Here is a 17088-nt window from a genome sequence, read left to right as displayed (position 1 = left end):
ATTAAGTCCTTGTCTTCTCTGAGCAGTTTTTCTATCTTTCTGAAAAATTCTTTCCCCCTGTTCCATTTGGAATAATACTCTCAGAGTTTTTCTAGCATTCTAGCTGGGAGTATAATCTGTAACAATTCCCAATACCATTTGTGCACATCTTTCAGCATCCTCTCTCCATCTCGGCATTTTACTCTGCCAAGCGACCACATTTCCATCTCCAGTGTTCACGTCTCATGACCACAGTGACTGACAGAAGGAGCCTCTGGAGGAGCCCCGGGTCCTGCTCTGGGGTTACGAATGTATTCCAGCCTCAAAGGGTACATTCCTGCAGTGGGAAGGTCAGTTTTCTCTGTCTCTGGGGTAGAGGCAAGTGAGCTTCCCCTTGTTTTAGGTGATTTACCTCTTTGCTGTGCCCAATGATACTGTATATACCAATAATCAATATCCTGGCTGTCAGTGTCTTCTAAAATAATTCCCAAAACTTTTTGTTTATGAGGCTTACAAGTTCCTCTAGGAGGTCACATATCCATCGGTCCTCCTCCTCCAGTACAAGTCAGGAATGGCCATTCGTCCTGGCACAAAATAATCTATTTTCATTTCTGCAAAGCCTGTGCCAGGGATATCTTTCCAATTCTCTAAAACCTCAGCAAGGGGCACCCCCTCTTTCAACGCTGGGCATATTCCCAACCTTATTAAATTTATTACCTTCCTCACCTGTATGTGATTTTTTTTTTTTTAAATTTAAACACAGGAGCCCTTTCAGGTCTGTGTCTGGAATTACCTGTGTCTAAGTCTCATCAGGTGATCTCACCTAGTTGCCGGCAGCAGAGCGTTGTTAACAGATACGTCCAGAAGAGATTCCTGACTCCTTCCTCTTGTGTCTTAGCGTCCCATCTGGGCTGCCATCTGTTAAAGGAGAAACTCACACCGACATGGGTACCAACACCTGGTCACTCTCCCGTTTCCTTAACACATAACTGAATGTCCTCATTCCAGCTGGGGTGCCAAAACTCATGGTTCCACAGTAAGGAGGATTCACTGTCACTGGGGTCATAACATCAGTCTTGCTATGTAAGTTTTGAAGTGGCCAAGAAGAACAGCACGGCTCTCCTCTGTTTTGTGTTTGTACCCTCTAGCGCTTCCGACAGCCTTGGACCCAGTAGGACACCTTTTCATCTTGAGACCATAGGAGGCACATAATAGTAAAGATGTTTCATGGCTGCTAGTCTTTCTTAAAAGAGGAGATGGTTGTGTGACTCACCCTTCTTAAGCATGGTTTAATGTACCAAGCTTACCCTGCGGCAGCAAGGCTTTCCTTCCGTAACGTGTGCCTGGAGCATGCTATGTTGCCAAGGGCAGCTATGGACATGGCAGCAGCCCAGTACCCAGTAGGAAGTTTTCCTAGCGTGGAAGTTGGACGTAAGGATTGTCTGTGTTTGGGCAGACAGGGTTGTAGCCAAGGACAGGCTAGTGCTAGCTAAGAAAGAACACATTCTCAGGGGCACAAGGGTTAGAGGTTTTCCTCCGCTCAGCAGAGAACTGGAAACTTGTGACTAAATAGATTGTGACTGTACAAAACACCCCTCTGGAGTACACACATAGTAGCTGTAAGCCCTAATCAGCACTTAAGGCTCCAAAGACATGTCTGAAAGCAAAGGATGCTGTCAGGGTCATGACTAAAATTGGGATGGTGCCCTCTTAAGACAGTATCCATGCAGCTGTTGTTAACAGCTATTGCTCCTCACTCCTCAAGGCCCAGGGGGATCGAGGGGACTGAGTGACAGTGGATAGCTAAATGTGGTCACATGGAAGTAAACCCATTGTATCGCGTTCCTTCTGTACTTGCCTCACGTGGAGAACGCTCATTCTGCAGGGACCTTCATGACCTGCCCCATCCCACCTCTTCATAGTCAGAGTCCCAGTGTCTGGTTTCTATGTCTATAGCAAGGCAAAGAGCAGGCTCAAGAATTGGTTTAAATGTACTTCAGAGACACTTCTACGTGGGTCTGGTTTTGTAGAACTGCTGGCTTAGCCGTGTCTTGTTTTAGCCACAGGTGCATTTGATAGTTGCTTTGATGAAGAGATCCACTCACCACATGCAACCCAGTGTGCTGTTGGAAGGTCTAGGAATCTCTGTGATCGGGGCACTGAAAATTTCAAAGAAGAATAACGTGGCATGTCTCTTTTCTTTGTGTTTCCCTGACAGGATTGCAGGAGAGCCCCAGGGGAGCAATGTGTCAGCACAGAAAACTTCCGCAAGCTCAAGCAAGAAAGGCAAAGGACCAAATCTTGTTCCTGTTGAAAAAGTTGCTTTTCTACGCATAGAAAACACAATGCTATTTTGCAACCACAAAGATGAAAACCTTCAGGAACTCTGAAGATGGAAATCCATCTAGCCATGCATTGCCAACAAGTGCTTAGTGTTTTCAGTGGAGAGCTAAGAAATAGCAAATTCCTGCACAAACTCTGAGTATCCCACCTCCAGGAAGCAGAAACGGGAAAGGCGTGTCCCACAAGTGACTCGACTGGGAGGAAATTTAAGAGACTGACTACCTGGCTGGCTGGAGGATTGCGTGACAGTGACATCCCAGTTAGGCCAAGAGCTGACAGCTGTGTTCCCGGTTCTGTCTCTGAGAAACTACTCCCCTCTCTGCTTGAGAGTCTTCTGTGTGGCTGGTAGAACCCAAATCATGGCAAGGATTGCAGATCTTCGGAGAGCAGCACCATAGAAGAGCCATACCTAGGGGTGTGTGAACAGCATTGTACTGGGGAAGTGTATAGTCCAAAAGCAGAGGCACAACTTGGTTGCTGCTCAAACATTTTACCTGAGGAGTCTGTAAGATATTCCAGAGAAGGTACCGAGGTACAGAGGGAGACTGCATCTCCGTCTCTGCAGCATTTTCTGGTGTAAAATACAATAAGGATGTAGCAGGTGCTTGAAAGGAAGAATGCAGAAGAGAACAGAGGAAAAGGAGGGCTGACAGTTGAGAATCAAGGGGCAAAGTATCTCATCAAAGCAGTTTATGCAGCTGCTTCAAAGCTGAATCAATTCTTGAGGACCTGGACTGCAACTGCAAACCAGGGAGTGAAAAACAGCCTAGCAAATACAGCTCTTTAAGCAGAAACAGAAGAGTTCAGTTCCAGAGGAAGATTTTTTTTCCCCAGTACCTCAAAACGGTTCTACCCAGCCGCTCTAACAAGTTATTCTGAAGTCATCTAACTTTCAGAGCAGTACTTTGTGGAGATGCCCATGGTTTTCAGAATGGGCTCTTAAATCATTAGTGGAAACTGCAGCATGTCCAACAGCTGAAAAACGGCTCTTCTAGAATGAAGTGTATACTTTTTAACCTGGTACTCGTGTTCAATAGAAATGTTAAAAGATATCCAATGGGATGGTAATCGTAAGTGTATACAATGGCCTGAAGATAACTACATTGTTGTATTTGCAGCATCTCATCAGAGGACAGACCTATAAGCAACAGTAATAGGCAGAAGACAGGCATGCTATGAAAGTATGACAGGGTTTGTTAATGATGAATGTTTGTCCCTGCTTTCTGATGTTACAGTAGAACAAGGTTGACCTTAGAAAAGGTCACAAAGACTTAAAAATTAAAGTAGTTCATCCAAGTTTATTAGCAGTGAATGATTCTTTTCTGCCTAAAATGCTTAACCCAGAGGAAATGAAAGGAGCTATGGGTTTCCTTTGCACTGCTGGTTTTACTGTAGGCTTCATAAAGTGAGCCTTCCAGGATGCAGCTTCATCCCTTCCTGATCCCACACCCCTGTTCTACTTTGCAATGGAATCTCCAGGAGCTGCAATAATTTTCTCGCTGTTTTGCATTGTCTGCCTTGTCTGTTCAGCGCGGAGGAAGATGTCTGAAACAGGGAAGCTGCCTTCTGGGCCATTTCCTTTGCCCCTCATGGGAAACATGCTGCAGCTGAAGAATAACTTCCCTGAGGCAAGTGGATGTAACTTAAAAGCTGTGTTCTTTTTTGTTAAATTGTTTCAGCTCAGTTTGGTCCCACGTTCACAATACATTTGGGCTCAGTATGTGCAGTGGTGTTGTATAGACCTTACGTTGTAAAATAAGCTCTGATTGATTAACAGAGGTGTAGAGTTCAGTGGAAAAGGACTTATGCCACTCTCCCAAAAGTTCTCCATAGGAACAGGTACTTTTCTGTGAGGCTTTGCCTAGGCAGAGGTGTTCTTTTGGGAGGATAAAACTGAGAAGACAGAAGCGGGAAGAGCTGATGTTTCATTTAATATGGGAGCAATGCCTGGCAGAATCTGGAGAGATCTTTGGCTCACTGGCATTAAATGGTCCTAGTCTCTTTCTGCTGTAGATGATAGCTGTTGCACCTTGTAAGGTCTGGATTATGACCTGGAGAGCAGATGGCTGTGGTGGCATCCTCACACAACTTTCCATCCTTGTAACTGGGTATGTCATCCCAGTGGTACAAGTAGATCCTAAGGTAGCCAGGGCTACTTTCCACCAGGGGCTATTGGCCTCCCTCTCTCTCCCCCTCATTTTCAAAGAGTTGAATTAGGAACAAAGGAAATTCAGGGAGGCTGCCATAAAGAAACTAGGCATCTTTCTGACATGATAGCAAGTTAAAGAATTTTACTTAAAGGCACTGCATAAGGAGTAGTTAAAGAAAGCAATGCAGTACAGACATGATATAGGAATGCTATGCAATAAAATAGGATGCACTGTTTGAAATTTGAAATATAAAACGAGAATCAATGTGACAAGTGAATAGCTGTTCAAATTTAAAGGTAAACGTTACTTTGAAAGATGCTAAAAAGCATTTAACCTGGGAATTATGACAGGAAATATTTTCTACCTCACCTTAGTACAGAGGAAAAATTTCATCTGAAAAGGAAAAGCCAATGGAAAGACCAGTTCATTTTTACCTTCTGCAGTTTCTTACAGCGAATGTTCCCCGGACTATACAAAAACCTAAAGCCTTGCTAAAGCGTAATTGTCCATACTGGTTACTCATGTTTCTAACCTACAGCATGTACAATCATTTTACTCTCTCTCTTAGTAGAAAGCATACGCTGTTTCCTATAAAGGAGGCCACATTTTAGCCTATGAAGAGAGTTCAGGTGAGCCTCAGAGCTTGTTATTTCTTGCAGTGCATGAGTACAGCACAGGAACATCTAAAGGTCATCATTTTTGGGGAATTAATCCACTTATGTAGGGTTTTGGGGATTTTCCTTTACTTTTCAATAGTATTTCAGACAGCTGCAAATGGAACCCATCAGGAAGCTGGGGCAGGGAGTCAGCTGGAACAGAAATCAGATGCCACAAGCTAGGCAGTAAAATCCATAATCTGTCCTTTGACCCCAGTTCTGTGGGCTTCTTGATTTGAACAATCGGTAACCAAAGTGTGTTCATGTGTGTGGGAGGCTATTAAGAGGGCCACACATTGCAGAGTGGAAAAGCTATGCTCCTTGGACTGAGTCTTCAGTGAAAGCAGCCAAGTGGGGCAGGTGAGCTTGAAAAGGCAAAAACACAAGTGTGAAAACTCTCCTTGGTTCCCTCAGCTGCAAGAAAGTTGGAACCTTCGCTCTGTGTGTGCCTCTATTGAGTGCACGGGGCATATACCACAGCACACAAGTATTGTGAGTTACAGTTGTGATGCATGTGAAAAACGTCTCTGTTGTATTTGTTTGGCAAACAGATGATCTGTTTAGAAAGGTGGGTCCCAGATCCAAAGTTCTTCAGTGTTAATCAGTAATCCAGCAGACAGCTTAATCTGTGATACAAAGCTGCTTTCAACTCTTGGGTCTCTAGAGAGTCATATATAGCTTAACATGCTACTGTATAGAGGTATCAAGGACATCTCAAGAGGTCAGAATTTATCTTTGTCACAGTTTAAGCGCAGCTGGCAACTAAGTACCACGCAGCTGGTCACGTACTCTCCCCAGCCTGGTGAGATGGGGAGGACAATTGGAAAAAGCTAAAACCCATGGGTTGAGATAAGAATAGTTTAATAACTGAAATAAAGTAAAATATACTAATAATAATATAATGAGAAGGGAGATAACGAGAAGAGAGAGAGGAATAAAACCCAAGATGCACAGTACAATTGCTCACCGTGCGCTGACCAATGCCCAGCCAGTCCCTGAGCAGCCATCGGCCCCTCCCAGCCAACTCCCCCCATTTTATATACTGAGCATGACATTCTATGGTATGGAATACCCCTTTGGCTAGTGTGGGTCAGTCCTGATTATGCTCCCTCACAGCTTCTTGTGCCCCTCTGTGTTGTCAGAGCATGGGAAATGGAAAAGTCCTTGACTTAGGGTAAGCACTGCTTAACAACAACTAAAACATCCATCTGTTATCAACATTATTCTCCATACTAAATCTAAAAAGCAGCACTGTGCCAGCTACTAGGAAGAAAACTAATTCTGTTTCAGTCAAAACCAGGACAATCTTTGAAATTATAACTGCGAGAATCACAAAGAACTTTGAGAGCTGTGCATAAAGCCACTATTTTCATAACTTTCCCTTTTAAATGGTGTGGGAATTCACAAATGTCTCAGCAGCCTTCCCTGCAGCCTACAAGGGGTAAGTAACATACATGCACACATGAGGCTCTGGTATGCACTCTGCCCACTACTTTTTCCTCTTTAACAAAAGAAATCAAAGATACCTGATTTTACACCTGGCTACTCTAAAGTGCTTGTATTCACCTTTGATCACTCCATCTCCCTTCACCCACATCTATCCTTAGTGTCCAGACATACAATTAATTATGCGCGTCATGTTAATTTACAATAGTAGCTCAGGCAAGGGCTATTGCCCTGTTATGGGTAAAATGCTCAAGTACGTTTGTTTGCCTCATGGGTTGCTTCCCTGAGTTTGTCACTTGGGAACACCTTTGGTGCATTTGAGAACTTGCCAGTTCTTTTCTTTGCTGGTGCTTGCCCATCTGACTGTTGCTTCTGTAGCTGCTTCCACCTTAGGAACGTCTTAGAAACTTGAGCTCACAGAGGTGCTTGCGTTCTGTGAGAGGTATTTGGGAACTAATAGCAACAGTGCACAGAATGGATTAATTGAGTTTGAAAGCCACTTTTTCACATGGTCAAGTGACAGGACATCGTGTCAAGTTTGCCATAGAAAATTCATATAGCCCTGCCTAGGGCACTGCAATGCACTGTCTGTAACAGTACCAGCAGAAGAAAAAGTCTAGGCAGCACTGAGTGCTAGCAGGCAGGGTGAGAGTGAGCAGTATGGCTTTGTGGGGGATGTAGAGCTTGCTAATGATGGTTAATTTTTTAAACTGATGATTTTCAGTTTTGTGGTTAACCAAGGTTGATGAGGTAAATCCTATCCATTAAATGTTTGAAATTTTAAAAATCTGATCCTTACTGTCCCAGGAGGCGGTAGGTAACATTACTTGGCACTAAAGCACCTAGTGAGCATAGTTATAGGTTATCATTGCACTGCTTTTTGTACCACAGGCAACACAAAGTGAGGCTTCAGGACGCAGCTTTAGCCCTCCCCTAATCTCAAAGCCCGCTGCATATCATGGTGGAGTCTGTGGGAGCTAAAGCTGTCGTCTTGCTGATTTGTATTGACTGCCTCCTTGTCTTTTCAGCATGGAAGAAGACGTCTGGAACAGAGAAGCTGTCCCCAGGCCTTTTGCTTTGCCTAGCTTAGTCATGGCACAGCTGAAGAGAAAGTATGGAGTGCTTTCTTTTTACCTGGTGAGAAGACTTGTAATAGTTGATCCTCTTTGGTATATGGCAATAAACTAGATGATATTTTCATGTGTCTTTCATTCATATTTCCATGTTTCTGCGGCATTGGTGTCTTTTGCCTTTGCAATGTTGTGGTATTAGCCCATGGTATATCTAGCTTATTAATACTTTGAAAGGAAGGAAGTTGTGCCTGTTACACTTAAACGGTTAAAGCTGTTACTGAAATATTACAGTTTCTGTCTTTTTTCACATAGCAGATTCAGGTGTCTGTCTTCACTGTAATCACTATAAATTACACGTTACAGGGAATGTGATCAAATTAAGCAATGCCAGTCCTACACCTGTATGTATATGCTTGGTGACTCATGTAAACCTTTTTTATCTGCTTTTTTCCTCCTGATTGTAACATTGCTGAAATGATCTTTACGCACTTCATGAAATAATGGGGAAATGCAAGCTGCTGTTCATCTAGTAAATGGCACTGCGGGGTAGGGTGGTGGCAGGGGTGTCCCAGTATTATTTAACTTGTCCTCTTTTACCGCAGTGGACAGCTCTGTAACCACAGTTGGGGTTCTGGCAGGTCTCATAGGGTCAGTCCAGCCTTCTCCCATGTTGTTACTGAGAACTGAAATTTTATAGATCATTGGCCAGCTCCATCTTCAAGCCATAATATACTCCATATAAACAATTGAAATGAAACAGTCAGATATGTACAAGACTTAGAAGACATTGGGGAATATAAGCTTTGTGGAGGCAGGTTTTTTACTAAAAGATGTTGTTCTGGGATATCAGAAAAACGACAATTCAGTGTACTACTTTATTTTGCAATATAAATTATAATTTCACAAACCTGCTTTGTAATCACATAAGAGAGAACCCACCTGCCCAGTCATCAATAAACCACATCCCCACCATAGGAAAGAATATGTACTGGAGCAAGAATACCGTAGGTGATATCTTCTAACAGGAAAAAAAACCCCACCACTGTTTTATGCTTAGTTTTACATATAGGTCACAACAAAGAAAATACAGAGGAGAGAGATACCTCAAGCGGAGTCTGTGGAAACCCTGGAGTACAAGACCTGTTCCTGCTGTGCTGAGAGGCTCAAGTGATAGGCATAGAAGCAGCAGGGCTCTCGGTGCACTAGTCCACACACCCTGACATGTCAGGTTGTCAGGAGCCAGATAGAAACCTGAGCTAGGTGAGGTACGTTCAGAGGAGACCCTATATAATTTTGCACAGGGAGCATTCTCCTGCCCTATGCAATTTCCTACTCTGTCTCTGTTTAGAGCTGGCTTACAAAAGTATCATGCAATTTTATTCTCTAAGCACATTTCTCTCCATAAAGTATCTAAGCAAATGATCTGAGTGTTTCAGTCTCAACAGATCGGAAAGTTACTATTGTTTAACCAGAGCTTTCATGAGTTTCAGAGCTGGCAACTATCTTCACTTGGCTAACGCGGAAGAAAAGAAACCTCATAAGGTCGAGGTATATTTGCCAGACTGGTGGCTAATGGGGAAATGTCAATGTCCTTGGGATCCATAACGGGTTTCAAAGTAAATTTCTGCAGGATGACTGTTAAAAATATGAATAGCTCCATCCGGGCCAGACCTTCTCCCACACAGATGCGTTTTCCTGCAAGCAAAAAGTAATAAAAAGTAAGGTGGCAGTGAAGTGTTTTGCTGGTAACTGATTTTAACCACTGTTCCATGAGAGTTCAGGAAGCAATGGGGGGCTAAGTGTCTAGAACAATGAAAGTGCTCAGTGGGCAAAGGCAGTTTGAAGGCTTTGATTTCTCATATTCTGCTGCTTTTTGCTGCTAGGTTTGGAGAGAGAGAAGTTGCATGGCTGAGTCCCACTTCATACACCTCTTCTTGCAGAATGCACTGGAGCAGCTTTTGTGATGACTAAAAAAGGAGGTCAACTGGCACTCCAGTACAGGAGTCAGAGCTGCCCGGAAGTGACTCTAGCAGACCACAGACATCACTGTAAGGACCACGGTGACAGCCATTAAAATCCTCAAAGCGGTTCTAGGAGACAATAGTCTAGGATCTGAGATAGAAAGAGGTGTTACCTGCAGAAAATGGCATGAAGTAGTCACTCTTTTTAAGGGTACCATCTGCATTCAGGAAATGTCCTGGGTCAAATTTTTCTGGATTTGGAAATTCCTTGCTGTCATGTAGGACGGAGTTCAGCACAGGGAGTATCATAGTGTCCTGAATTAGCAATAAGAAAGTTAAAATGAAGACATACTGAAGCAAAGCAGCACTGACAAGTTTCCAGAGCTAAAAATAATGGTAGTCAACATTTAGCCTGTTTAAAATTACTTTAACGAATAAAAAAGTATGCCATTGGTATGGCAAAGATTTTTTAAAATGAATTTTAATAGTGAGTCTGATTAGAGTATTTAATATTGCTTCCAGATAATTTAGAACTTTGCTTACATTTATGTGAAAAAAATAGAAAGCTGTGTCTCCCTCTTCACATAGAGGATGAAAAGTCCTTTTTTTGTCAGATAGAAAGGGGTTGGACTCAACTGCCAGAATCCCTTTTGAAACAGAATTATTCCAATTCTATATCACATTTCATTGGTTTTGAAAATTAAATTAAATTAAATTAATAGAACACATCTTTGTTTTCAAGAGATTATGACCTTTCTCAGACATAGTGGAACAGACCTTGGGGATAAAATAGTCTCTGAACTTGGTGTCTTTGATCACAGCATGTGGGACATTAAGCGGAAGGAGATCAACAAATCTCTGGATTTCACGGACTACAGCATCTGTGTAGGGCATGCGGCTCCGATCTGCCATGCAGGGGCTTCGGTCTTGGCCGATCACAGAGTCAATCTCCTTTTGAATTTTCTCTGTCAGGAAATAAGTAAGTGTTGAATGGACAAGTCCCCCATCTGTTTGCCTAAACCTCTCCCCATATTTACAGCAAAACTTGCTTTTTAGTGCACCAGGAATATATGAATGTACTTAGTCTTAGTTCTATTCACAGTAAAGCGATACTAGTACTAACACGTTTCTGCACTGCAAATACATGTTTCCTTAGTTGGGGGACCATTGCTACATGTGGTAGTGACAGGAAATGTCCAAACTGATCCCATGACCTATTAAAATTTTTACAATTGTTTATTTCCTTTTCTATTACCTACTATCTCTGGGTATTTCTGCAAAATCAGAAATCCATGTCTTAGTGTGATGCTGGTGGTCCCTGTTCCTGCAAGGAACAAGTCGAGCGTGGTCCTCCTCAAGGTCTCAGTGGTGAATTCTGAGCGACCATTCCCTTTCTCCTGGAGGAAGATTTGGCAGAACATTCTGAATGACAAAGCTAAGCAGCCTGTTTAAAAAGGAAAGTCCTATACCCATAATGTATGTTTTTAAGCCCATCTCATGTCCTTTCAAAAATATGACACTCACTCTCCAGAACACCAGCATTTTTTGTACTTTTACTAAATAATATCATGAATCTTTTTTAATATGGGAGGAGCACTGAATTACCTCAACCAGATTGGTCTCCAGCTTTCCTAACTTTGGCTAGTACTGTTAATCCTGTGTTTAAAAATCCTTGATAAGAAAATGGAGAGGAGAGAATGAAGTGCCAAGAAAATTAAGTTCCCCTCTGTATTTGCAAAAGCCCAGTGCCCTGCCACAACTGAAAAGATGCTGGGATTCAAGCAGTGTTTTTCCTATAATCCAATAAATCTCTTGCCCTTACATCACCTGTTCCATTTTGTTAATAAAAGCATCAATAAAATCTCGAGGACAGGTGGGATCCAGGGTTTCCTGGTGTTCTGCTATAATTTCTGAAGTAAAGTGATCAGCTTCTTCAATATTTTTTGCCAGTTTTTGATGAGGCCCAGGTAAATATTCCATGATATTTGGGAAGAAATTGTACAGCTGTAAGAATAAAATGATTGAAATTGAATTAAACTGTTTTGGAACAGTAGGTCCTTATTATTCAACTGGATTTTAATGCCTTTTACTTTATGGTTTGACTATATTCAAGGATACATTTCAATTGAGCAACTTTTGCAATTACATCCTTCTCTGGACATACAACTCCATAAGGTAAGAAAAAACAACAGGAAGTGGTTATTTCACTGCCTTTTTGGCTTTTAAGAATTGTCTCTAAATTTAGGAAAATCCACTCCAATTAAAAAATAATTATATGACTCAATATTAATCAATAAAATCTTACAATAATTTAAATATGTATTAATTAAATAAAGCTTTACACACCTGTGTTTGTATAGAGTTCTGGAGCTTGCTGTTATCCTCTATCAAATCAACCAAAGTTAGAAATTTCTTGTCCTCATAGTCAAACCGGTCCCCAAAGACGATGGAGCAGATGACGTTGGAAACAGCATGGACTAGGAAGTTTCCAGGGTTGAAGGGTTGCTCTGCAACAGCAAGAATAAAAAACCTCTGGTATCTTTCTTTCAGTATTTCACATAGTCCTCTCCTCTGACACTACAGGGAAGTTTTGCATCCTCTCGAGAGCCAGAATTTTGCAGTCCTTGGAAAAGATGGTGAAGAGTTTATCCGATTTATTCCTCTGTACTTGAAGTGAACTAATTTCCCTGTTGGAATGGCTGAGTACCTCTTCTGTTCTCAACAGAACACTGGCTTATAGATTGTTTATTAGAAATGGCCTAAAGATCACCACCAAGACCCAGTGACCCCACAAGGACTTTGTCTGAGCCATGTCTTTAGGTTATTGAACCCTGTTTATGAGCTCTATTAGCGTAACCTCAGCTGTATGACACTCTCTCAGGGGTTCAAGTGCCTGTGAGCAAAGTCTAGTTTTGATAGCAGAGTTACATAAGTTTGTAAGAAGAGAACTGCAGTGTGAGAAAAAGGTGAGATTAGACCCAAGAAAGAAAGGAAAGGTATAATTGCAGACAGTGATAGGGTGCATCTGAAGGTTTCAAGAGGAGGAACAACAACAGGAAAAGATACTAAGTTCTCAAAGAAAAACAAGGAGTCAGAAAATGGCAACTTGGCAGCATTGAGGATCAGCCTGTTCCAAGGAGGAATGGCACCAGCCCTTCCCTGCCTGACTGATGACTCCCTGGCTATTGAAGACTCAGCAGATGTCTCATCAGGGGTGATGAGTATATTAATGCTGAGCCTAGTAGATAACTAGTCCTAGCTACTTATTATTTGCAGTAAGAGTAAATAATGGCTTTATACTTTTCAGTGGTATATATCTTGTTTGCAGAGTCTTTTAGTACACAGTAAAAGATGCTGTAACAAGGTGAGCCAGAAATGGAGGTTTGCAGTAGAGCATAGGAAATACGGTGTTACCGTGCTAGAGAAAGGGTAAGAGCAATGCAGGTGAGAGTGTTTTCTTTGATTTGTAGCAGGAATGTTTATCTATGAAACCAGAGTGAATTTTCTAGTGAGTCATGAGAAACAGTGATGCTGCAGCATCCTTTTAGCTCTACCTGCTTCCCACCCCACCCCCCTCATCCCCCCGCCTCGGCAGAATGAGCACACATTGAAGGCTGGCTGTGGAAAGGAAGCCTGCAGTCCAGTCTGGTACTGTGCCACTCTCCGGGGAGGTAGTTATAAGTAATGTGGTCCTACATACTGCCAGAAAACACATTTATAGGTTGAAACCAAGGGGGTTACCTCATGGCCTGCCCTCAAAAGCAGCTTATAGTCCCTGTTCCCATTGCACACCCCCACCAGTACTGGGACGTATTGTCTAGTGTTCAGATGGACTGGACCCAAACCCAAGTATCTGTAAATGAGTTCTCTGGTCACCCACTTATTCAGGATCCATTTACTTGGAGCTGCAGGAGGCAAGCAAAGGAGTGCATGTTGCTTAGCTACCTGGCAGTGCCCAGCCCTGTCTCCATGGCTGAATTCCACCACATCCTTGGCTTTGGGGCCAAGATGTTCCCTTTGCCACTTCCTGTCTTCTTCCTCAAGCAGAACAAGATAAAGGATGCTTTCCAACGCCAGTCTCCAACATTTGCCTCTCCATACTGTCACAGTGCCTTTGACCGACCTACTCCCAGCAATGATAACTTTGCCTATTGGAGCAGGGAGCAGAAACAGCAGCCACATTCCCACTTCTTGGGTCATAGATTTGGTGAAGCAGCCCCACAGCCCTCATTGTCTCACTGCAGATATGCAGAGTGTCCCAGCAGGCACAAAGTCTGTGTCCTACCATGTGTGTTCTTGATCCTCTCCACCAGAAAACAAGCTTCCTCCTGGATTCGCTCCTCGATGCTCTTCTTCCCCATCCCAAAATCCCGCAGGGTGGTGAGTGCAAATCGTCGGAGTTGCTTCCAGACCTCACCGTTGCTGGTCACAATGCCTGATACAGGAAGGAAAAACAGACCTTCATGAGGAAACAGGTTTGGGGTTTTTTCCCCCCTGAATGAGACCTACACAGCAAGTACTCAGCATGCAAAGACACCTCTCTGTGGAGTTACACTTCAATTGCTATCTGCCCAAAAACAACTTCTCTGCAGTTCTGGAGCTGACAGATTTTATCTGTCACAGCACTTTGATTAAAACTGAGTCTATTCTCAGAATATGAAAAACTGTGATAGGACATAAATAAGAAGGCAGCACTGGTACTGAGTTGATCTTGGCCACAGACACGTGGCCTTTGCACTGACATAACTGCTCAAATGTTCTACTGTGTGCCTTCACACAGAGTATCATTATTACTTGTACTATAGCACCAGGGAACAGGTACTTTTACCCAGATAAATGCTGTACTGGGAACTCCCCTGGTGAATAATCTCAGGGCCTAACCTTGAACGTGGCTCTTACTGGGATGACCTATATTATTTTGTCTTTGTTCTGCTGTGGACTTTCCTTTTGCTCGTTCCTTAACCATGTATATGTAAACTGTCAATATTTTCAGAAATGGGAGAATGAATGTAAGATCTTAGAGGCACACCTAGTGAACAAAGTTTTAGCCGGAATTTGAAGCATGCTGAAAATAGAAAGGCACTCAATGAAGCCAGCCTGGGACCTTAAGCAGTTCTCTAGGGGACCAATTTACTCCATGGTCCAAGCAACGAGTTGGGCTTTTAGTCTTCTATTCCTATTTGTATGCATGAACATAGTAAGTGAAATACGCCATTCCCTTCACATTCCTCTCAGCTGTGTTCCTGAAGTACTGAAAGCATTGGCTTTGTATGCTAACATTACCAGGGCCATACCTGTGCCTTGGAAGAGTTTTCTTAACAGTGGTAGACTGCCTCTTCCACTGAAGTCATCTGCCTGATCGATCAGAGCTTCTTTCACAACATCATAGCCATACAGCACCACAATCTTTTGTGGGCCTACATATATTGTGAAGACAGAGCCATACTTCTTGCTGAGCTGTAGGAAAGAGGAACAGAAGGAACGACATGTCTGAATGTTAATCCTATGAAAAGAAGTTTGTAGCAAAGGGGTCTGAGGGGCGATGTGCCATTGTCACAGCATCGCTGAGGTGTGGCATTGGTTAGCAGCACAGAGATCCTTCAGCTATGAACTACAGCCAAGGGAAGAGGGAATTGTACAAAAAACAGGGGATATGAATGGAAATGGTGAGGTGTCAAGCCCAAATCCCAGAAAAGAAAACAGTTAACTATTCACAGGGCTTGCAAAACAGTCTGGAATGCTTTTCTACAGGACACAGCAGGTAACAGTTTACATGGGCCCAAAAAGCAGTTACATATCCTTAGGGAAACAAGTGCCTAAAGGGTTTTTGAGCACAAACATAACCACAGCTGTCTCTAAAATCTCCTGGGCGACAGACCTCTGGAAACTGGGCAAGTATATCAGCGGAGAATGACTGCATCCTTGCACTAGTCATGTGCTCTTTCCCAGGCATCTGCTTTTGGCTACAGTTGCAGGAACATTCTTGGGCTACTTGATCTGACCTGGAACACTTCTCAACGTTCGCTTTTTAAGAGCAAACCAGATAGAGTCCCAGTCTTTTTTATGGTGGGAAACTCAATCACCTAGTGCTCTGAAACAAAGCAGAATGCCTGAGGGTGCTCACAATTCTCAGCGTTCACAAGCACCAAAGCAAAAAGGAGCTCGTATGGGTATGTGTGCCTCTGATGATAGGCATGGTGATGTTTGCTGTCACCACAGTTTTGCTCTGAAGAACCCAGGGACACCTGCCCTGCCCATCCATCTGTCACCACCGCCTCACAATCCCTTAAGGAACAGATATTCCAGATTAACTCCCTCCATCCAACCCCTCCCAGGCCTTGCAACACACAGTTTTTGTTTGACAGATGGGTAACACCAGCTAGGGGAGGGAATGGACAGCACAGTTCACCTCCAAACTGTTTTGTTTCAACCCCTTCACTCTCTACTTCCACTCCCAGGAAAGCTTACCTATCTGCTAGGGAACAAAGGCAGCAAAATGAAGCAGGGTCCTCCCCGCCAAAAAAAGGGCTAGGCCATGTTGCTGGCATGGTAAGAAGCTGGGTACAGGAGGAGTATAGTGAATATTGCAATAGCATCAGTGCCCTGATTGCAAATCCACTGCAAATTGCAGTACTGCCATGAAGTCAGCACAGGACTCATCTTCACCATAATTTTTGCAAATATATAGACTTGTATATGTAGGTTATTGCGATACATAGACTTCAGAAGTATGTATTTCTGGGAGACCTTTTGTTTCTGTTTGAGTCTGACATTTGGTCAGTGCAAAGTAAGCTCGCGAATAAAGCTGAGACAGTCTGGACCAGACTTTGTTTTATATGCAGTGGAGACAACACAGGAAAGAAGAGGGCAGCCTCTTACCTTCTTCAAGCTTTCAGGCAACTTCCAGGGATTCAGCTGGAGTATGTTTCCAAGAATGGGGACCGTGATGGGACCAGGAGGCTCCTTCTCTTTTTGTGATATGCTTCTCCATGTGGCAAAGAGAAGCAGAAGGCATGAGATGCAGACCAGCAATAAAATAGTGGTCATTCCCAGGAGCCCAATGGTAGGCTGAGGGAGAGAAGTCAAGTGACAGAAGAGCCTGACGTTGGACCTGTAAATCCATGCCTATTTATATTCTGTGGTATGAAAGCATATGGATGAAATTAGTCAATAGTGCCTTCCTATTCCTGCTGAGATGTGAGGCTACTTATTAACCTGCTCTAGATAAGAATGAACAAACTAGGGATGAACTTGTTTACGCACTGCTTTTTAACCTCTCCAGCTTGTGTTCCTTTGGGTAATCATTCATGTAGGTCTAAAGAAATCATGTTCTAATGCTGACAAAGAAACTCAAAATGCAGAAATATTTGGAGTCTAGCTGCTATCTATATGCTTAAACTCTTACTGTTTGCCCTCATGTATACATTGACATCTGCCAGCCCTTCTAGTATCTGAGCACAGCGGAGGTAGGTATGGTTGA

General features: G+C 43.0%; 1 protein-coding gene and 1 long non-coding RNA gene across 3 annotated transcripts in view; one reads left to right on the top strand and one right to left on the bottom strand.

The window, feature by feature from the left end:
* Positions 1-7774, top strand: part of LOC130154911 (uncharacterized) — a 42788-nt gene extending 35014 nt beyond the window's left edge. For both annotated transcript variants that reach the window (XR_008823882.1, XR_008823883.1), the window contains one exon: positions 2198-7774. This is a non-coding gene — a long non-coding RNA (uncharacterized LOC130154911). The remainder of the gene's footprint in view (positions 1-2197) is intronic.
* Positions 7775-8444: 670 nt separating this feature from the next.
* Positions 8445-16724, bottom strand: LOC130154910 (cytochrome P450 2H1-like). The gene is made up of 9 exons (XM_056351612.1): positions 16488-16724; positions 14903-15065; positions 13894-14043; positions 11955-12115; positions 11436-11612; positions 10864-11005; positions 10386-10573; positions 9782-9923; positions 8445-9342 (listed from the first exon to the last, which is right to left on the bottom strand). The coding sequence occupies exons 1-9, from the start codon at positions 16653-16655 to the stop codon at positions 9161-9163; spliced, it is 1473 nt and encodes a 490-aa protein (XP_056207587.1). The 5' UTR covers positions 16656-16724; the 3' UTR covers positions 8445-9160.
* Between the last annotated feature and the right edge of the window lie 364 nt (positions 16725-17088).

Source organism: Falco biarmicus, chromosome 9 (genome assembly GCF_023638135.1).
Source record: "Falco biarmicus isolate bFalBia1 chromosome 9, bFalBia1.pri, whole genome shotgun sequence".
NCBI lineage: Eukaryota > Metazoa > Chordata > Aves > Falconiformes > Falconidae > Falco > Falco biarmicus.
Note: the sequence above shows the minus strand (reverse complement) of the source record. Positions and strands in the feature narration are given on the sequence as shown.

What these genes read in the sequence shown, in the direction of transcription:
- LOC130154910 (XM_056351612.1), bottom strand. Translation starts at nt 16,655, where the DNA reads ATGACCACTATTTTATTGCTGGTCTGCATCTCATGCCTTCTGCTTCTC. An exon ending in TGCCTGAAAGCTTGAAGAAG is followed by an intron (nt 15,066 to 16,487) that starts GTAAGAGGCTGC and finishes TCTTTCCTACAG; the next exon opens with CTCAGCAAGAAGTATGGCTC. An exon ending in TTATTAACAAAATGGAACAG is followed by an intron (nt 11,006 to 11,435) that starts GTGATGTAAGGG and finishes ATCTTCCTCCAG; the next exon opens with GAGAAAGGGAATGGTCGCTC.